The sequence below is a fragment of the Mobula hypostoma genome, chromosome 16, assembly GCF_963921235.1.
Source record: "Mobula hypostoma chromosome 16, sMobHyp1.1, whole genome shotgun sequence".
In the NCBI taxonomy this organism is placed as follows: Eukaryota; Metazoa; Chordata; class Chondrichthyes; order Myliobatiformes; family Myliobatidae; genus Mobula; species Mobula hypostoma.
Window position 1 is genome coordinate 42,990,487 of NC_086112.1, and position 22,685 is coordinate 43,013,171.

Below are 22,685 nucleotides of genomic sequence, written 5' to 3' on the forward strand. Positions count from 1 at the left end.
AATATGTTAATCATAATTTGGAGAGTAACATTTTGTCAATTTCTTCAGCCTACAGAAGCTTCCAGACCGTTAGTAACATTAAAGCTGAATAACATTTCTCGTGGTGACAATGGACAGCAGCTTATGTGCATAGCTGAGAATATAGTGGGAGAATCGAAGGCTGTTGTCAATCTGACTGTTTTCTGTAAGTATAGACCACTCCTATCTTATCCTATCCTAAACTCATTTAACTTTTTATGCAGAATCACATGCTATGAAGTAATTAAAATTTGATACTTTGCAATTTAAAAATCTGGATTTAAGTTTCAAGATGAAATCTAGACCAATTATTTTTGAGTCACCAGTGACTGCGGACGCTGGGATCTGGAGCAACAAACAAGATATTCGAGGAACTTGGTGGGTCTGCTCCAGTTCAAGGTTCTCGACCCAAAATGTTGACTGTCCATTTCCTCCACAAATGCTGCTTTGACCTGCTGAGTACCCCCAGCATCTTCATTCTTGTGGCAATTACTCAAGTAATTTCTATACGGAGAAATTTTATACAGTGTTTATCAACCATTGGGATATATTACATTACTAATGATACAAGGCAAAGATGATTTTTCTGTCTCAAGTGACTGAAATAGTAAATATCTTCTTCACAGCTACAGAAGTACTCAGAATAAAATCTGAAGTCTTTATGTTACATGTGTCCTTATAATGATCACATGTGATCAACATAACACACACAAAATGCTGGGCCCGAAATGTTGACTGTTTACTCTTTTCCATAGATGAGGCCTGGCCTACTTGAGTCCTCCAGCATTTTGTGTGTGTTGCTCGGATTTTCTCATCTTTGATCACGTGATGTTCTTTGCTGATCGAAGGAGATTGGGATACAGTGAAATCCAAAGCAAAGATGATGGCATGAAATATTTAATCTTGCTCAGGCCTGAAGCTCCTTGAGTAGAGTTTGTTGCTGCCAGCTTTGTCATTCTTCAAGACATTCTTATGTTACACTCTGAACTACATGTGTTTAGATCATGTATTCATTTTAAGGAATAGTTTTGCCAAACAATTCTCAGATGAAGGTGGGTAAAAGCATGATATGGGTCATGAAGGGAGAGGTTAGGAGGCATGGTGAAATGTTGATAAGGATTTGAAAGGGATTTTGAAGGTTGATTGAAGATGGGTGATGCAAATATTTAGTGAGCAATTGCCAAATAGCAAGGTAAAAGAGCAGTGGTGAAATGTAGTGACAAGGGCCCCTCACAGTATATTTTTCATTCTCACTTGTGAAGTGAAGTTATAATGTAACCTTCAACACATTCTGTGTATCACCAAGTTTAATTAATATCATTCTTTCTTTTTTTTTTAACTTATAGTTCCTCCCAAGGTAATATTATTGGGCGAGGCCATCCCAGATCATCGTTGGTGTATTCCTTTCAGTATAACTGGCAATCCTCCACCCCGAATTCAGTGGTACCACAACAATTATCCCCTGAATGAGACCGCTTTTATACTCACTCAGATTCACGAGGACAATATTAGTGAGCAACATGGTTGCCTGCAGCTTGATAATCCAACCCATCTGAACAATGGGAACTACACTCTCTATGTGTTCAATGATTTGGGAGAGGACAAAGGCACAATCTATGCTCATTTCATGCACCATCCTCCTGGTTCAGGTGGGTATTCTGGAATTGTTTGTTGTTGTTGCTGTCTATCTGTGAAGATTCAGTTGTGCAAAGTGTTGTTAACTAGATATTATATCTTCTGAAAACCAAGTAATATCATAGAAAGTCAATAGTAGTGATAGGAAGGAGGGCCCCACATCAGAACAAAATCCGTGTCTTAAATACTAATAACCAAGCAACTGGTTGAGAAACTTTATGCATCATGCAAAAGTGATGGGTTTTACTCAGTCTCAGAAAATATGAAGGCATATAAGAATGTATAAATAATGCCAAGTTAACTTGGTGAGTCTGGTGTGTTAAATTATAAAGGTAATGAGGTAAAATATGATAGGATCAGCAGTTTCTTTCTTTTTTGGTTGAAGTTTGTCATGGAATTTTAATGACTACAGCCTGGATTAGAGAGCATGTCCTATGAGGAAAGGTTGAGCAAACTGGGGCTTTTCTCTCTGGAGCAAAGAAAGTCAAGAGGTGATTTGATAGGGGTCTGTTTATAAGATGATAAGAGGCATAGATAGAGTGGACAGCCAGTGTCTTTTCCCCAGAGTGGCAATGACTAATACAAAAGGGAGTAATTTTAAGGTGATTGGAGGAAAATATAGGGCAGGTTTTTATACAGACTGGTAAGTGTGTGGATAGCGCTACCAAGGTTGGTGGTGGAGGCAGATACATTAGGAACATTTAATAGACTCTTGGATAGGCAAATGGACGAATGAAAGATAGAGAGCTCTGTAGGAGGGAAGGGTTAGATTGATCTTGGAGTAAGTTAAAAGGTCAACATAACATCACAGGCCGAAGGGCCTGTACTGTCCTGCACTGTGCTATCTTCTGTGTTCTCTATAACCAATCTAAACTAACATTTGGAACTTGCCTCAAGAATTAAATATTTCCATTCTTTGGTAAGTGTAGTATTTTAAACAAGCAATTCATTAAAATGATTATATATCAAACTTTACAGTGATAATAGCATGTTTCTCTTGCTGAATGAAACAGATATTTGTGTAATGAGTTAATGCCACACACTTAATACCCTTTAAAACTCTTAGAAGTTTGGCAGTTGTCTAGGCTGAAGTTTGCAATGAGACTAATTCCTGGATCCTACATTTTTTTTTACTACTGGAAAGGAGATGCAGTAGATCTCAAAGACAACATCATCCCTTTGCACTGGAAAGAAAATAATTTGGATTGAAAGTTTTTCTTTGCATGTCTCCTTTTTACATAACTTTTGTGCACTTTTCAGAAATGGATTGGCCTTTTCTTGAGGCTTTATTTACTTTGCATTATAGCTCATCAACTTCCTTTATCATCTACTTATTTCATCATCTCATATTGGCCATTATTAATTGAATTAATTAATTTAATTTCATACAAACCTGTTATTCCCTTATTCTCTCATTAACCTTCATCTTCTCTACTGCTTCGATTCAAACGAGCTACTAATTACATAAATAAGAAGCTGACACAAACATGGGTTGGTTTTATAGCTGAGGGAGATTGTGTGAGTGCGAGTTTATGTGTATGTGTATATAAAAATATGAGTATACATGTAAATGGGCAATACTCCCCAGAGTGAATTGAGGCCCAAGGACAATTGCTTTCCCTTGTTCCTTTCCAACATCCCTATCAATGGACTACAAAATGAGCCAATTCCAGATGGGACACTTAGTTTGCAGAATCTCAGACTGGTGTTCCCTCCCAGGTGCAAAATCAAAAATGGTGAATGAGTCTCGGTTCCCATTCCAGAAGACTTGTACATTGGGATTGAATCCCCATCGAGCTTATCGCACTGGACAAGTGACCAGGATTGACCAGCACCTGAATGGCCTCCTGCTGTGTGAAATGTGTGCATAGTCCTCTCAATGGTCATCCTGTGGTGTGGAAGAGTGTCACGAGATCGGCACACTTTGCAATTTGTGATGTGATTCCTTATCACTTGAATATTATCCTTTATTTTTACCAGATCTTTCACTTTCTGACAGATAATGACATTTGTACAGCCCTTCCATAATGTTCTGAGTTTGAGTTTTCTCCGCTGGTTATCCTGAGCAACGTTGTGTATATACATAGCACCTAGAACATGACTGAACATCCACAAACGCAGCACTACCATGAAACCTGACTTCAGTTTTAGTGTTGAGTTGTCACATGGGGAAAGCCAGTGAAGAAGTATCGGGCTCAGGCTGCTGAAGCTGCAGCGGCCAATGGTAAAGCAATAGCAGTCGGCATGAATACAAAACCAGAGCTCGAAATGAGGAGATATTGTGATCCTTCAGGGTCTGGAAGAGATTGAAGGAGAGGGAGGAATGAGGTCAAGGAAGGATTTAAACTTTTGCTTCTTAACTGGGAGCAAGTGCAGCTGAGGTATTGCCAAGTGGACTATGCACGCATTTTGCATAGCAGGTGCCCACTCAGGTGCTAGTCAATTCCGGTCCTATAAGATGGGACAATGTAGAAGGAGCTTCATTCCACCTAACCTCCATCACCCTACCCTGGGAGAGCATGGTGGGACACAGGAATGGGGATTTCTTTATTCCTCGCACCAGCATCCTCGCTTTGATCAACAGATACTGCATTGCTTTTGTCGATTGTTAATAAAGCAATGTTTTGATATTTAATTGGACAGCAAAAGTTTAGGACAAACGCAGGCAGATGGGACTAGTTCAGGTAGGCAACTTGGTCAGCATGAACAAGTTAGGTTGAAAGACCTGGTTACATATTGTATACTATGGCTCATAATATTTGCACCTTAGTTTCTGAGTCCTTTGTTATTGTTCTTTATGGTGTCACATCACCATGATGATACCATGATATGGCAGTAACAAATGGAATACTCAGAAACTATATAATCATTCTCCTCATTTAACATGTTTCTTTGTTTTGATCTCATCTCTGTCATAATTAATTTTCCCGGCTTGAGCAATGACCTAATGATTATAAGTAATGGATTACTATTTCTTACAAACTATATTATTTTAATATCCAATAAGAAGATATCACAAAGTTCTGTCAAAATGAATGAGTAATGAAGTTGCAGACTAAGATATTGCATTAGCAATAAAGCATCTTAAGATCTAGAGTGTGTTATATGTTAATTACACTACCTTAAAGCTAAAAAGGGACACCTCAAAGGATAGATTTCATTAGTTGGAAAGCAGATAAAGTTAAATTGAATCTTACAGGGAAAGCATGTTGCAAAATTAAAGTAAATGCTGCTAAAAGCAGAACAAAGTAAGTTTCACCTTGTACTCTGACTCTGAATTCATTCCCACTAACTGGGAAGACATTTCTAGAAAAAAACAAACAAAAGATGGCTGATAATATAAGAGGAAATACAGGACATAAATATTCAGAATTAAAGAGAGGTAGGAGTAATAAGAAATTAAATATAGATATTGCAAAATTTGGTTATGCACATACAGTATTTGTGAGATGAATTGAACTGGGCTCTATTCTATTGAAGATGGAGCATGTGTGGATATGGCATTCAGCTAAAGCATACACCTAGTGGCCACTTCATTAGGTACACCGATACACCTGCTTGTTAATGCAAATATCTAATCAGCCAATCATATGGCAGCAACTCAACGCATAAATACAGGCAGACATGGTCAAGAGGTTAAGCTGCTGTTCGGACCAAAAATCAAGATGGGGAAGAAGTGTGATCTAAGTGACTTTGACCATGGAATATTTGTTGGTGCCAGATGGGGTGGTTTGAGTATCTCAGAAATGGCTGATCTCCTGGGATTTTCATGTACAACATTCTCTAGAGTTTACAGAGAATGGTGCAAAAAACAAAGTAGCATCCAGTGGGCACAAACACCTTGATAATGAGAGAGGTCAGGGGACAATGGTCAGACTGGTTCAGGCTGACAGGAAGGTGACGGTAACTCAAATAACCATATGTTACAATAGTGGTGTGCAGAAGAAGCATCTCTGAATGCACAACACGTTGAGCATCCTGTACCTAATAAATTTACCACTGAGTGTATAAAGCAAACAGATTTGGATGGGAATCAATGTGGCTTATGCTTTGTGCTACTACTAGACTTGGACTGAACATATTTCCAATAGCTCCCAGTATTCTGACCAGTCTTACGTAAAGGAAATACAACTGACTGCACTTCACTCCCTCTTCCTGAGGCCGGCAGCTGGAATGGCTTTGCCTGAATTGCTGGTTTCTACTTTGCACAATGCCACTGTCTGCAAACATATCGCATGTCACCTTGGTGAGGTATCACAGAGAAATTTATTTTCCTCAATCTCTAACTAGTGTACATACACAGTGCACCATGCCCAGTCTCCCTGCTACATGCCTCAGCTTTGCCACTACAGCAGCAAAAATGTGACTGCTGTGCAACAAAGGCTCTCTGTTTTCCTTAAATGGAGTTTTTGGAGGATGTTACCGGGAAAGTTGATGAAGGCAAGGCAGTGGATGTTGTCTAAGCAAAGGCACTTGGCAAGGCCCCACGTGGGGCGTTGGTCAAGAAGGTTCAGTGGCTTGGCATTCAAGATGAGGTAGTAAATTGGATGAGATATTGGCTTAGCAGGAGAAGCCAGACAAAGGTAGAAGATGATTGCCTCTCTGACTGGAGGCCTGTGACTAATGAATGACACAGTGATTGATGCTGTTTGTCATCTATATCAATGATCTGGATGATAATGTGATTAAGTGGATCAGCAAATTTGCTGATGACACCAAGATTGCAGGTGTAATGAATAGCGAGGAAGACTATCAAAGCTTGCAGCAGGAACCAGCTGGAAAAATGGGCTGAAAAATGGCAGATGGAATTTAATGCAGACAGTATGAGGTGTTGTACTTTGGGAGGACTAGCCAGGGTAGGTCTTACACAGTGAACAGTAGGGCAGTAAGGAGTGTGGTAGAACAAAGGGATCTGGGAATACAGGTCCATAATTCATTGAAAGTGGTGTCACAGGTTGATAACGTGGTAAGGAAAACCTTTGGCACATTGGCCTTCATAGATCAAAGTTTTGAGTACAGGAGTTGTGATGTTAAATTGAAGATGTGGCCTAATTTGGAGTATTGTGTGCAGTTTTGGTCACCAACCTCCAGAAAAGAGTACAGATTAAATTTACAAGGATGGTGCTGGGACTGGAGGACATGAGTTATAAGAAAAGACTGACTAGGTGAGAACTTTATTCCCTAGAATGTAGAAAATTAAGGGGAGACTTAACTGAGTATACAAAATTTTGAGGGGTATAGATAGGGTAAATGCAAGCAGGCTTTTTCCGCTGCGGTTGGGCGAGACTACAACTAGAGGTCATGGGTTAAGGGTGAAACGTGTGAAGTTTAAGGGGAACATGAGTGGAAACTTCTTCACTCAGAGGATGGTGAGAGTGTGGAATGAGGTACCGGTGCAAGTGGTGGGTGTGGGTTCAATTTCAATATTTAACAGAGGTTTGGTTAGGTACATGGAAGGGAGGGGTCTCGAGGGCGATGGCCCAGGTACGGGTTGATGGGACTTGGTAGATTAAATGGTTCAACATGGACTGGATGGGTTGAAGGGTCAGGTTTGGTGCTGTAATTTTCTGTGACTCTATGATTCTAAGAAAATATTGTCATTGATTCTAGTGGTGATCAGTATTGGCTTCAATTTTGAAATATGCTTCTCCTGTAAGATTGAATTTAGCTTTATTTGCTTTCCAACTAATTCAATTCACTAGACTCATGCTGACTCCCTCTTATTAATGTATAGCCTGGTACCTATCTCTCTCTCTCATGTCCATCATTTTCCCTTTAATTGTTTTGCCACGTCCCAACACTGGGAGTAATTTCTACTGGCCAGTAAACATATAGAGCATGGAAGGAAACTGGATCACTTAGAAGAAACCAGTTTGATCTCAAGGAAGACATGCAAATGCATGATAGACCAGAGCACCAGCATGCTTACGTTACTCTGTAGAGCCCCACACTCTTCTGCGCTCTCATTTGGTGCACACTGCCCAAACTCACTGCGGTAAGCATACATTACCTCCCAGCAGCTGCAGAGCAAACAGCAGGTGAATGGGAAGAAGGAAGGAAATGAAAAGGAGGGAATAGTTCCCTTTAAGCCAGAACTTCTTTGCACTACATTTCCAAATGTGAAGCTGGTAAGCACAACCCCAATTTCCTATTCAGCAACTGTCCTGGACCTTGCTTTTTCTCTGATCCTGTTAATAGAAGACAACAGAACATAAATAGTCCCAAATATATACATATATAGTCCCAAACATTTATAATAGTGGGTGGAAATTACTGAAGAGGACAATGAGTTAAGAGGATACTGTCATTTTCTATGGCTTCATCCCTGTCAGTGACCACGTGTTCAGTAATCGCTGCAGCTGTGAAGAGCAGTACATTCATTGTGGTGGTAATGTGGTGTTGTAGCTGTACCTGTTTCACAGTTAATGGCTGCAGTTATTCATTGTATTATTCTGCAGAACACAGGGAGATAGATGTTCTTGTGGAGGATGAATTTGTCACAGTTGAATAGTTGGCAGTGTATGCAAACTGAGACATGGTTGTGAAGTTTGCTACACTGCTTTCGTGGAGTGCATGAATGTTAGGTACAGGTGCTGATTGATAGAATTTATTGTTAGATGAGGAATGGCGCTGCATTTGATTGGGCAACGTCTGAAGCTCGTTTTGCATATCCTGTGTTACGGTGTTTGAAGATTGACTTTGATCACTCATGTGACTGTTGAACAATACCCTTACTCAAATGGGAAAATGTCATGGCAGTTCTCAGAGGGGATGTACCGGTGAGCTAGTCAGCTGGATTTAAATGAGCAAATTTGTGAGAAATAGCAGACAATTACAAGAAATGCAAGGTTGTGCTAATAGGTGATTTTAACTTTTCACATACTGTAAAAGAACTGAATGAGATAGAGTTTGTCATATTTGTTCAGAAAAGTTTCCTTAATCAATATATAGAGGTCCCAACTAGTGAAGGCATGACACTGGATCTCCTGTTAGGGAATGAGACAAGGCAGGTGACAGAAGTATGTGTAGGGGAACATTTTGGATCTAGTAATCATAATTCCATTCCTTTCAAGATAATTAAGAAGAAGGATAGGACTGGTCTTTGAGTTGAAATTCTGAACTGGAGAAAGGCTAATTTTGATGGCATCAGAGGGGATCTGGCAGGAGTGGATTAGTTTGGGCAAGGGATGCTTGGTAGCGGGAGGCCTTGAAAATGAAATATTGAGAGGACAGAGTTTGTTAGAATGAAAGGCAAGGCTAACAGGTTCAGGGAACTTTGACTTTCGAGGGATATTGAGGCCCTGGTTAAGAAAAAGCAGGAGACACTTATCAGGTATCAAATGAGGCATTGAGGAGTATAAGAAATGCAAAAAAACTTATAAGCAAGAAATCAGGATGGTGAAAAGAGTAGAAGAAGTTGCTCTGGCAGACAAGGGGAAAGAGAATCCCAAGAGTTTCTACAGATATATTAAGTGCAAAAGCAAGGAACAAAATTAGTTATGTCAAAAATCAGTGTGGTTATCTATGCATAGGGTCAAAAAATTTGGGGGAGAATGTGATATTTTTGCATATGTATTTACTTCGAAGACAGGCATAGGGCTTACTGAATTGAAGCAAAAGAGTAGTGAGCTTATGGGTTGTATCCGGATTACAGAAGAGGAGGTGCTTGCTGTCTTGAGGCAGATTAGGGTGAATAAATTCCCAGGGCCTGACAAGGTGCTCCTTCAAACCTGGTGAAAAGCTACTGTAGAAATTTCAGGGGCCCTGGGCAGAGATATTTTAAAAATTCCTTAGCCACAGGTGAGATATCAGGATAACAAAAGTTGTTTCATTGTTTAAGAAAGGATTTAAGAATAAGCTGGGAAATTATAGGCTGGTGACCTGATGTCAGTTGTGGGTAAACTCATGGTAGTTATTTTAAGGGACATATAAGTATTTAAACGATATTCTGTGCTGTTGTGCCTGATTAGGGATAGTCAATATGGCTTTGTGCATGCTAGGTCATGTCTTTCCAGATTATAGAGTTGGTTGAGGAGGTTATGAAGAAAGTTGATGAAGGAAAAGTGGTAGATGTTGTCTACATGGACTTTAGCAAGGCCTCCATGGGAGACTGGTCCAGAAGGTTAAGTCGCTTGGCATTCTGAATGAAGTAGTAAACTGTATTCAGCATTGGCTTAGTGGGAGAAGAGGGAGAGTGGTAGTAGTTGGTTGCCTCTCTGACTGGAGACCTGTGACCAATAATATGCCACAAGGATTCATGCTGGTTCTGTTTCTGTAAGTCAATTATATCAATAATCTGAATGATAATGTGGTAAACTGTACCAGCAGCTTTGTAGATAACACCAAGATTGGGGGTACAATGGACAGTGAGGAAGGCTATCCAAGCCTGCAGCATGACCTGGACCATGAGGAAAATGGGCTGAAAAACAGCAGATGGAATTTAATGCAGACAAGTGTGAGGTGTTGCACTTTGGGGTGACAAACCAAGGTAGAAGTTACGTAGCGAATGTTAGGTCATGGAGGTGTGCCATAGAACAAAGGCATTTGGGAATACAGATCCATGGATCCTCAAAAGTGGTGTCACAGGTAGATAGGGTTGCGAAGAAAGCTTCTGGCGTATTGGCCTTCATAAACCAGAGCATTGTTGACAGGAGATGGGATGCTATGTTGATGATGTATGAGACGTTGTTAAGGCCATATTTAGAGTATCGTGTGCAGTTCTGATCACCTACCTACAGGAAAGATATTAATAAGCTTGAAGGAGTGCAGAGAAAATTTACAAAGATGCTACCAGAACTTGAGGACCTGAGTTGTAAAGGAAGACTAAATAGCACAGGATATTATTCCCTGGATAATAGGAGAATGAGGAGAGATCTTATAAATGCATGCAACATTATGAGGGGTATAGATAAACGAAAGAGATGCAGGCGTTCCCCCCTGTAGTCGGGTTAAACTGAAACTAGAGGTCACAGGTTTAGGGTGAGAAGTGAAATATCTAAGGGGAACCTGAGGAGGAATTCCGAGGTGGTGTGAGTTCAGAATGAACTCTCGGTGGAAGTGGTGTATGCAGGTTCAATTGCAACATTTAAAAGAAGTTTAGATAGGTACGTGGATGAGAGGAATATGAAGGGCTATGGACCGAGTGAGTGTAGATGGGATTAGGGGGAGAAGCAGGTTTAGAACATAAGAACATAAGAAATAGGAGCAGGAGTAGGCTATCTGGCCCATCGAGCCTGCCCCGTCATACAGTAAGATCATGGTTGATCTGTCCGTCAACTCAGCTCCATCTACCTGCCTTTTCCCCATAACCCTTAATGCCCTTACTATGTAAAAAACCTATCTAACTGTATCTTAAATATATTTAGTGAGGAAGCCTCAACTGCTCCCCTGGGCAGAGAATTCCACAGATTCACCACTCTCTGGGAAGAACAGTTTCTCCTCATCTCCCCCCCTGAATCTTGAGGCATGGACCAGATGGGCCAAAGCACCTAAATTTCTGTGCTGTAGTACTCTATGAACACTAGGTATTTGAACTTGACTCACACATTGTGTTTCAGGAGGGCTTGCTGTCTTCTGCAGATAGATTTCTATGGTGCATCTTCTCTCCGAAGGTCTGTGGTAGAGCATTGGAAAACCACGGTGTCACTCTCTGCTGCCTAATCGCAGTCTAATTTTCCTCCGTCACAATCAGTTGTTGAACTCCTAACAGCATCTGCTCTGGCTGTAATCCCCTCTTTTAAGAGGAACAGGCTGACTTTTACGTTGTACAGACCAGCCTTGAATGGTGCCAGACACTCAATATTAGGTCCCCTGTTGAGGCTTGCAGCCAATAAATAGTATGGTTAGTGCTGGCTGCATGCAGCAGTTATACAGTCTACTTAAACAACTTCCAAACAGCAGCCTATGTAAATTTGCCTTGCTATGGGCATAGCAATCAACTGACATAGGTTAATCACAAATTGCAATGCCTGCCCTCACTGAGTTTCAAATCAAGGAGGTATTAAGTGTTTTGCCTTGTTTTTGCAAATGGTTCCAGAAGTAGAATGCAGGTGTACCAGAGGAAATAGATATAGTCATAATCATAGTCATACTTTATGGATCCCGGGGGAAATTGGTTTTCGTTACAGTTGCACCATAAATAATAAATAGTAATAAAACCATAAATAGTTAAATAGTAAAATGTAAATTATGCCAGTAAATTATGAAATAAGTCCAGGACCAGCCTATCGGCTCAGGGTGTCTGACCCTCCAAGGGAGGAGTTGTAAAGTTTGATGGCCACAGGCAGGAATGACTTCCTATGACGCTCTGTGCTGCATCTCGGAGGAATGAGTCTCTGGCTGAATGTACTCCTGTGCCCACCCAGTACATTATGTAGTGGATGGGAGACATTGACCAAGATGGCAGGCAACTTGGACAGCATCCTCTTTTCAGACACCACCGTGAGAGAGTCCAGTTCCATCCCCACAACATCACTGGCCTTACGAATGAGTTTGTTGATTCTGTTGGTGTCTGCTACCCTCAGCCTGCTGCCCCAGCACACAACAGCAAACATGATAGCACTGGCCACCACAGACTCGTAGAACATCCTCAGCATCGTCCGGCAGATGTTAAAGGACCTCAGTCTCCTCAGGAAATAGAGACAGCTCTGACCCTTCTTGTAGACAGCCTCAGTGTTCTTTGACCAGTCCAGTTTATTGTCAATTCGTATCCCCAGGTATTTGTAATCCTCCACCATGTCCACACTGACCCCCTGGATGCAAACAGGGGTCACCAGTACCTTAGCTCTCCTCGGGTCTACCACCAGCTCCTTAGTCTTTTTCACATTAAGCTGCAGATAATTCTGCTCACACCATGTGACAAAGTTTCCTACTGTAGCCCTGTACTCAACCTCATCTCCCTTGCTGATGCATCCAACTATGGCAGAGTCATCCGAAAACTTCTGAAGATGACAAGACTCTGTGCAGTAGTTGAAGTCCGAAGTGTAAATGGTGAAGAGAAAGGGAGACAAGACAGTCCCCTGTAGAGCCCCAGTGCTGCTGATCACTCTGTCGGACACACAGTGTTGCAAGCACACGTACTGTGGTCTGCCAGTCAGGTAATCAAGAATCCATGATACCAGGGAAGCATCCACCTGCATCGCTGTCAGCTTCTCCCCCAGCAGAGCAGGGTGGATGGTGTTGAACGCATTGGAGGAGTCAAAAAACATGACCCTCACAGTGCACGCTGGCTTGTCCAGGTGGGCGTAGACACGGTTCAGCAGGTAGACGATGGCATCCTCAACTCCTAGTCGGGGCTGGTAGGCGAACTGGAGGGGATCTAAGTGTGGCCTAACCATAGGCCGGAGCAGCTCCAGAACAAGTCCCTCCAGGGTCTTCATGATGTGGGAGGTCTTTTGGGACAGAAATTTTGGGACAGTTGCTCGACTATAGTTCTCAAGTAAGTTCATTGAAAGCATGCTGTATCAGTCTCCTGGAATTGCTGATGAAGTCCTAATATTTTTAAAAAGTTAGAAAGGGGGCTGCAGAGACTCTGACTACAATTTCCAACTTTCATTCAAGATTCATTTTGTGCTGACAAGTTATAAGCTTTGGAACTAAGAGACACCAGGGAAAAAGATTCCTTTACACAACTGTTGCTGGAGCATTCAATACCTTCTACAGTTTAATTCTATGAGGATCGAATGGCAGTGCATATTAATGCTCCTGAGACAGTGAAGCTGCCCACTTATTTTCATCTCCTTGACTATTTACAGCCTGGGCAAATTGCAGGCACCAGCCAATCCCCTTTCTGGTCAATATATCTGGAAAAGAACAGCAGGAAATTGGAGTGAAAATCACATTAATCTGCGACCAGTGGCAGAAAGACTTCCAATAATCCAAGAAGAGGTTTCCAAAATAATTTGCTGCCCTATGTCGTGACCACAGTCTGGCATCATGCCCTTCATTATATAGGCGATCTCCAAGCTAACTCCAATGCCAGATTTTTTAGGAGTACTGTAGCCCAAGGATATTGGCTGTCAAACCCGAATGAGAATTATGTTATCTCTTTTCAGGCAATTCCAGTGCCTATCACTCATGCAGGCCCACTTTTGCCTCCATTCCAGGGCATTTCTTTGGAGCCAATGTTGAATTTGATACAAATACTCCAGGCATGAGGCAGAAAAAATTCATTCGATTTTTTTTTGTGGAAAAACTTTGTATTAATTGAAAACGATATACAGTTATGTGTTCTTGAAAAGCATTTAGCTCAATGTGATTTTTCTTTAAATATAGGCAATGAACCTATTACAGACCCTGGATATTATGGTAAGTGGAAGGAAAAGGGTATTATAAGATATAAATTGGTGAATCTTTATGTAATCTTTCTACTTGACAAAATGTTGGCAATGCTCAGTGGCGCAGAATTCAAAGTTACTTTGAATTTGACCACATTAGGAAAATAAATGAGTAAGTTCACCCAAAATTATCAGAGAATGATATCTGTGGAAATCTTTAAAGACTAAAGCAAAGTAAATTTATTTACATCTGACCATGGTCTGGCTGTTCTGGTGCTGACGGTGAACTCCTGTATAAACCATTTTCCTATTCCTCTACAGTAATCATTCTTGTTTGACAACCACTAAAAAATCTGATCAGAACCAGAAACAGCTGTAATATTCTTTGAAGGTGTTCCAGTAGGTGTGTGTAAATGGTATGTTATATTATTCCAGACAATATATTCAAAACAATTATCAAGTTCTCAAGAATTGTTCAGAATTCTCTGGCCAGACTGAAAATCTATAGGATGAAATTCTAACTTCAGCGAGGAACATTGGAAGTTTCTTACATGAGATGTACATTTATTGCGGTGGTGATGTCTATGTTCAATTTCTGAAATTTGTCTTTAAAAGTCAGTTTCAGAATGTAGCCAATATATGAATATTTAATGTAAGTCCTCTCCGTTCTCAAGAATGAGCATTTACCCTACTGAAATACTATTAGATCTAATCCTTTTTGTGTGGTGTCTTATTCTGGTTTGGAAGATAATGAACTTGTTCATACACATTATGACTGCTGGTGATTGTGAGCATTGTAATAAACAACAAGAAATGGTAGTAAGCAATGCCTTTTGTGAGCTGTTGTGATCTGGGTATTATTAAAGTCCAATTCTTTACTAATGGAGATAATTGAATTGTATGAGTGATGTAAACTTTTTATGATAGATAAAGCAATAATTGCATAAAGGTTTGCTCCTGAAATTGAAATATTTTCTTTTTACTTTCCACTTAAGTAGTTCAATAACCAAGATGCATGATGTCCAATCTAATACTGAAATGCTGGACAATTTTGCTATTAGATTTTCTTCAAGCTTCCAGTTCTATTTATTTCTGTACTATGCCATTGACAGCATTGAAAGCAATTACAGGAGCAGAATCTTATCGGGGTTAATTTTGAAGTTAGAGAAATTTAAAAGAGAGTAGAACGGGAGTTGCTGATGAGTTTAAGGAAGGTGGGAGTGGTGCTTCTTGGAATACATGAACACCTGTGCGGGCTAGTTATGAAAAGCAGTTAGTCCCTACACCGCCCTTTAAAATCCATTGTCTACAGTGCAATATGTGCAGTTAATTTAGGAAATAATGATGTTTCTTTTAACGTTTTACACCTAAGATTGTTCTAAAAACAGCTTGCATGCAGTTATAAGCCAGGTTGTGGATAGATCTGGTGGGTATAGCTTCCTGACAATACTCTGGGTAGTACTGTGGGGAGGGAAAGCTACATACAAGTGATGAAAAGGGTCTATTAGGCTACAATGGACAAGAGAACACTGAATTTTTAAAGGTACCATTAGTGCACCATCAAAGAAGATTAACTTTGGATATTGATCCATATTCTGGAGGTTGCTGTAGCTTTATAATGGTTTTACATACATAGTTATAAGCCTCCTGTTTGTCATTGCTATTATAAGATGTGAAATATTTTATATCTTTCACTTACAGATGAATATGACCAGATTATCTTTGGTGTGAACTCAGATAATTCAACTGCAATTGGTCCACCTAATGTTACAGAAAAGACAATGGAAGATGGAATTGCTGTAAGTATCGTTGGAAACGATTAGTTAATGACAGAACAGACTTAATCAAGCAGATGTGAGAAATAAGAAAGAGAAAAATATTTGTAGCATCTTTCAAAACGTCAAGGAATTTGACATGAAATAATTACTTTTGAACTGTAGTCTCTTAGAATCATAGCAAGCTTTAGTAACAGTCAGACTACATTTTCTTGTCGGTATTGGTGGTTGAGGGATATATATTTGCCAGGAGAGCAGTGAGAACTCATATGTGATCTACCATGGGATCTTTTGCATCCATTTGAGCAGACAGGCAAGGCCTCTATTTTTCCTCTTATCTGGAAGCATCTCTGAGTGCAGCACTAAGTTATCAGCTTAATGTAGATTTAACTCTCCAAGGTGGAACTTGAACCTTCAATCATCTGACTCCTATGTCTTATGGTCTTATAGGTGTGTAGGGTTGAGTGGAATCTGGGATCAGCCATGATGGAATAGCAGAGCTGACTCAGTGGTCTGAATGGCCTTGTTCTGCTCCTATGTGTTATGATCTTATGGACTCAGAGTCAAGTGTCATCACTGGATGACAAATGGGTATTTAATAACCGTTGAAACAACATCTCCAAATATATTACAGGCAGAGGAAGACCATTAGGGAAGATCTAGCTAAAAATCTGCAGTCTTTATGCAAGCAAAGAAAACCATTGGTAAAGTGACCATTTGCCATAGTGACTCACCATTGGTCAAGTATTAATTATTCAACAGATCATCACCTTCATGATTTAAAGATATTTTATGAAGTTGTGTTAATAACATGATAAGTAGAGTTCTGGGTTTTAGCATGTACATATGCAGTGGATTCTGGTTAATTGGAACACATTGGGATCAGTACACTTTGGCCCAATTAAGTGGCTGCCCCAATTAGCTGAAGCTTCACGGAAATAATTAGAGATATAGAAAAGATAAAATGAGAGACAAATTATGTAGTTAAATGAAATTTAGAACAAATTATAACACCATCAGTGGCACTACAGTATTATAAAACTGTATATTAGTTCCTAATCATTATCAACGGAGGAATTCATCCAGTGTTCACCATGATCAAAATCTGCACAGACACCTAGTGCAGATAATAGACTGCCTTCATAGAGCGTTATCGATGATTGCATACTCCAAATCTTCGTTTTCATTGTAACATTCAAGATGATCATTAATACCTTCAAATTCTTCATAGTTCCTAACGTTGAAGTAGTGAAATTGTTTCATTTTCACTCCTTGTTGTTTCTGCCATCTCCAAGCCTGAATGCTTGAAACTGCAATGAGTTAAACAGTTTTGAATTTTTACTGTTTATTTCTCATCGACTATCAGTGACAAAAATGACTGCTTTTTGAACACAAACACACGCAACTGACCTATTTAAAAACTGTTCGCTCTGAGCACGCTGTAGTGTCTAACAGCTGCACAAGTGTGCTAGTTAGAATTTGTTCGGCAGCAGTCTCCCGCCCTAATTAAGCAGCATGTGTCCCGAATAAATGAAGGGAATCCTGGCAATTTTCTTCATTAGTTTTTGTTCTTTAAGAGTTGTCCCAAGTAAGTGGCTGCCCCAATTAATTGGAATGCACTGTACTTAAAATTGAAAATGCATATGTTATTTAATTTCAATTTCCTCAGTGAACTGGAATTGTTTTGTTAATATTCCCACTGGAAACATTTTGTAATAAGTAATTGAAATACTTTTATTGAGTACTATGATATCTTTGTGGGTTCTTGGCAATATCCAAAGCATGTTTTCTATCTGGACTGAGTAATAAATAGCCAAATTTGGAATTTTGCCTTAAAAATACATTAACAAAAACAACCTGCATCTGTATAACATTTCTAATGTAATTAGATTAGAGTCTCAAGGCTAATAGGAATTAAAAAGATTGCATCTTCTATGTACATGATTAGCAGAAGTAAATGCAAAGTTTGATATGAAGCAATAATTCATCTCCATATTTTCTCTTGGCAACATTGGTGAAAGTGTCAGCATAAGAACTGTCAGTAATACATCTGCTTAGTACAGAGCAGAAATCTAGGAGGTCACCCCAACGTTCCCTTTGAGAAGTTCTTGATTCTGATTGAGCTTTAGAGTTGTACAATATGGAAATAAGCCCTGTGGTCCATTGAGTCCATGCTAACCACCAACAACCCACGTACCATTCTTACATTAATCCTGCATTTTGTCCTCCATGCCTTCAACCTACCTATAATTTATGAACCTGCACATCTTTCAGATGTGGGAGGTAACCAGATCATCCATATGAATATCATGCATTCACAGGGAGAACATGCAGACTCCATTAAGATAGCGCCTGAAGTCAGATGCTGTGAGGCAGAGGTTCTGCCAGCTGTTCCACTCTATCAAATCTGGCAATCAGATGTAATTATTGGGTGAATATGTGCTTTAATCTCATGAGGATAGTTGGAAAGACATGTTGCAATAGAATTCTGTGAATTTGCAATGGGATTATAGGTAGACAGTGATTAGATTAGGTTAGATTAGATTCAACTTTATTATCATTGTGCCGAGTACAGATACAAAGCCAATGAAATGCAGTTAGCATCTAACCAGAAATGCAAAGAATAGTGTTATTTACAAAATAACTGCGAATAAAAAGTAAGTTCTACAGCATACAAATATAAAAGTACTGAGACAGTCCAATATGGGTGCAATACTGCTTAGCGCTGTGATGTGAGGTTCAGCAGGGTCACAGCCTCAGGGAAGAAGCTCTTCCGGAGCCTGCTGGTGCGGGAGCCGAGGCTCCTGTAACGCCTACTGGATGGGAGGAGAGTTAAAAAGTCCATGGTTAGGGTGAGATGCATCCCTGATAATGCTTTTCACCCTGCCCAGGCAGCGTTTATGGTAGATGTTCTCAATGGTGGGCAATTGGGTGTCGATAATTTGCTGGGCAGTTTTCACCACACGCTGGAGTGCTTTGCGGACTGATACGGGACAATTGCCATACCACACTGAGATGCAGTTGGTGAGTATGCTCTCAGTGGTACAGCAGTAAAAGTCCGTCAGTATCCTGGGACAGGGGTGAGCTTTCTTGATGCTCCGCAGGAAATAAAGGCGCTGTTGCACCTTTTTGATCAGGATGGAGGAGTTCAGGGACCAGGTGAGATCATCAGAAAAGTGGACACCAAGGAATTTGAAGCTTGATACACGCTCCAGTACAGCTCCATTGATGTAGATGGGGACATGAATGTGGCTCCTAGCATGCCTGGGAAGTCCACAATAATCTCCTTGGTCTTCTGGGTGTTAACGGCCAGGTTGTTATTGGCACACCACGCAGCCAGCTGCTGGACAAAAGACTAGCAAATGGTGTTTAATATGGGAAAGAGTGAGCTCTTATATTTCAATAAGAGAAACAAATGGCAGGTAATTGTCCAACTGGAGAGAGGTGCAAGTGAGTAAAGAACAATCTAGGTGTTCTAGTCTATGAATCACAAAAGGCTAGTAGGCAAGTCCAACAAGTTAAAACACAACGGCTTTCAATGTAAAGGGGTTGGAGTTTATAAAAAGGTTTTTGCATTCGGACGAGGAGATGGTGAGTCCACACCAGAATACTGTTTATGGTATTGGTCCCCTTAAAAAAAATTAAATACAAGATTAGAGGCAATGTAGTAATGAGATTCACCAAGCTGATTCCTTCGATGAGAGTGTTGTCCTAGAAGAGAAGCCCATATTCCTTGTAGTTTACAAGAATGAGCAGTGAGCTTATTCATACATATAAGATCTTAAGGGTGCTTGGCAAGGTAATGTTGGGATTTTTGTTTACTCGTGACAGAATCTTGAACAAAGGGACATAACTACAAGATAAGGGGGCAGTCATTTAAAACTGGGGAGGTAGAACTTTCTTCTCCTAGAGGATTTCTTCTCCTTGAAATTTTCTGGTATTTTCTATCTTAGTTGTATGGAAGTTAGATTATTAGAAGTTCTTAAAGTGGAGGTGGATAAATAATTAAAAGATTGGGGAATAGTGGGGTATAGAGAAATGGCATGCAAGAAGAGTTGATCAGCCATGATTATACTTAGTGGTATGGCAGGCTCGAAGGAACTGGTGACATCCTCCTGCTCCTATTTTCTTGTGCTCTCATGGATTTCCTTCTTCATATACTGGGAGGATAAAATTGTATCGTCAACTAGCCTTTGCATCTTTAGTACATACTCCAAACAATCAGAAGCAGATCAGCACTTAATTTGTCACTTGATACCAAGAGATGTAGAATCCTAGTAAAAGATAGTAAACTTAAAAGATTGAAGCAAAGACCTTACATTAGTTACTTTGTCATCTGCCTCCCAGTTATCACTTACTAAGACACAAAGAAAGTGCAAGGTTATAACGAGGTAGATTCCACGCACTTCCATCTTACGGTGTCCTTGAAGCCTCGTGATACATGTTTTCAGACTTTTGTATCTTCTGCCTGAGAGGAAGAGGAAGAAAAGGGAATGAATTCATTTCAATGGAGAGCACTGAATACTACTGAGATCTGCAATCTATTCTTGCATCTTGCTTCCATTTAATATTTACCATATGTTGTAAAGAAGTTTAGTTCATTACAATTTATTTTGGTTGCAAAGATTTAAATCATTATGTAGTTGCAAAGACTTAAAATGATTAAAAGCTGGTAGTGGGAATAATATTTAAGATTAGGATAATTTTTTAAAAATGGCCTAGGTAAAAGTTTAAAGCTTGGAATAGCATAGATAAACAACAATTAATGGTTTTTTTTTATTTTCCCAGTTTAATTACAGCTGCCCAATGTTACCAGCTAGGCTGATGAACCTAATGGTCAGAGCTCAGTTTTACTGAACAGGAAAAGTACTAGTAAATAAAACAGGTAGAAAATTTGTTGGGTTATCCATGTGCAGTGAGGGATCTCGGAGGTGGTTGAGATAAAAGAGGTAGATGAAAATGGACATGATAATTTAAAGAGGGAAAATTAATAACAAGATGAAAGGGGGGTAGTTATAATCAAGCTGCAGCCCATAAGTGAAAAATAAATTATTTTTAATTATAACTGATTTAATTCTTTTTATTTTTTTAGACAAGTTGCTTTTAGTTGTTTGCTGTTCTGGAGAGTGGAACATTGGGATAACATAGAAACATTAGGAACAGGGAATTGCACGTGGAACCTCAGTTATTTACTGTTATAGGCTTGACAGACATATGACTCCCATCTGTGAAACTAATTTTTATGATAACATTTTCTGTGATTAACCATTCAATTAAATATTGGCTGATTTGCAACACAACTTTATTGGCTGCCTTTGATCATATTCCTTGATGATATCTATCTTAATCTTGAAATGGTCCCAGCATTCACAGGCTTTTGAAGGACTAGGAGTCCTTTCAATATTAAAGCATCATAGAAGCTGTATTAAAAATAAGGTTATTATCTAGGAATTCTGGCCACTGAATTAAATCTGACTCAATAAATGGGATCAGGTGGGAATGATATTATGTTGGATCCAGATAACAGACTATATCATTTTATTGTTGAATCAACAACTTGACTGGCCTCAGCAGGAAGCAGAGCGATTTATATTATTAATGTCACAATGAAAGTAACATGGGTACGTGCCATAAGGAGTGTGAGTGGTGGGGTTGGAGGAGTGGACTCAGGAGTCATGAAGGATATGGTCTTCTTGAAACTGAGGGGAGGGGACGATATGTCTACTGGTGGATCCTTGTTGGAGACCTGGTAAAAGCAAAGGAAGTGGATAGCTCTCAGGTCAATCTGATATGGGATTGAAGCATAGAGCGATCGAATGCCCATTGTAAAGATATGATTGCTGGGATCAGAGAATTAGGAATTATTAAAGTGATCAAAGGTATGATGGATGTGAGTGAGAAAGGATTCCAGTGGTGCAAAAGGAGTTAAGATTGGAAGAAATGAATTTGGTGGAGCAAAAGCAAGCCAAAATAACATGCCTGCCTGGATAGTTTTACTTAAAATTAACACCTTTTTCCCTCTTTCCCAGTCTGATGAGGACTGAAATGTCAGCCTTGTTCCTCTTTCCAAAAGTGCTGCCTGACTAGTATTTTCTGTTGTTTTATTTCTGTTGTTTTATTTCTGTTTGATTTCTAGCATCTGCGGTTTTGCTTTTTCCTTTCTCTCTAGGTACTCACAAAATGGAAAAAAAGGTTTCCTTTTCAAATCATCATTCAATTACAATATTTTGATAATAAATAAAACTGCTTTGGAATTGGTTTGATTGAAACAAAAATCTTCACCATTTATGGTATTGGTTCTGTCAGCTCTGCCCAAGCAGGAGGTAAAGCTAAAGCTGGACTAGTCCGTCTTTAATATTCTGGTTAGGTTTGATGGCATTCCTATGACAAAGTACCTGAAGTCTTAAGTTTTAAATCTGGGCTGAGCAAGACCAACTGTGGTTTTCCAACCAGGCCAACCTGAGATAGAAAGTAATCAGCTTTAGAGGAGTATTAAACATTTTCTTTCCTCTGTAAATGCTACTTTTCACTCCCTTCATCTCAGCTTAATTCCATAGAGAACAGATATAATCCAGGAAAACATTACAGCAGAACTGACTGTTTACATTCTTTCTCCCAAGATAGTATAATTTCAGAATATTGTATGAAATATTTTAAACAAAAAACATTTTGTGTCTCCTAATATCAAAGGGTTTTATTTGTTTTAGGTATATGTTGTTGTTGGGATTGCTGCACTGGCATGCACTGGACTGATACTAATGTTAATTATTCTGAAGTTTGGAAAACATTCCAAGTTTGGAATGAAAGGTAAGAAAGTTACAGTTTTTTTTCTCCATTCTTCTGAATAAAGCTTTATTCTAACCGGGTGGGTAAAGGGTGGCTGATGGCATTACTTTATCCTGCATATAATCATCACTTAATTGATAAGATGGTTAAAATCTGAAAAAAAAAGCTGCAAAAATACTGAGTGCTGATTCTCATT

General features: G+C 39.6%; 1 protein-coding gene across 1 annotated transcript in view; it reads left to right on the forward strand.

Annotated features, from left to right (window-relative positions):
* ntrk2a (neurotrophic tyrosine kinase, receptor, type 2a) overlaps positions 1 to 22,685 on the forward strand; it is a 308,857-nt gene that overhangs the window by 60,947 nt on the left and 225,225 nt on the right. Inside the window, exons 7-11 of the mRNA XM_063068820.1 lie at positions 49 to 184; positions 1,365 to 1,667; positions 13,927 to 13,959; positions 15,630 to 15,727; positions 22,411 to 22,510. Of these exons, the coding sequence (XP_062924890.1) occupies positions 49 to 184; positions 1,365 to 1,667; positions 13,927 to 13,959; positions 15,630 to 15,727; positions 22,411 to 22,510 (670 nt within the window). The remainder of the gene's footprint in view (positions 1 to 48; positions 185 to 1,364; positions 1,668 to 13,926; positions 13,960 to 15,629; positions 15,728 to 22,410; positions 22,511 to 22,685) is intronic.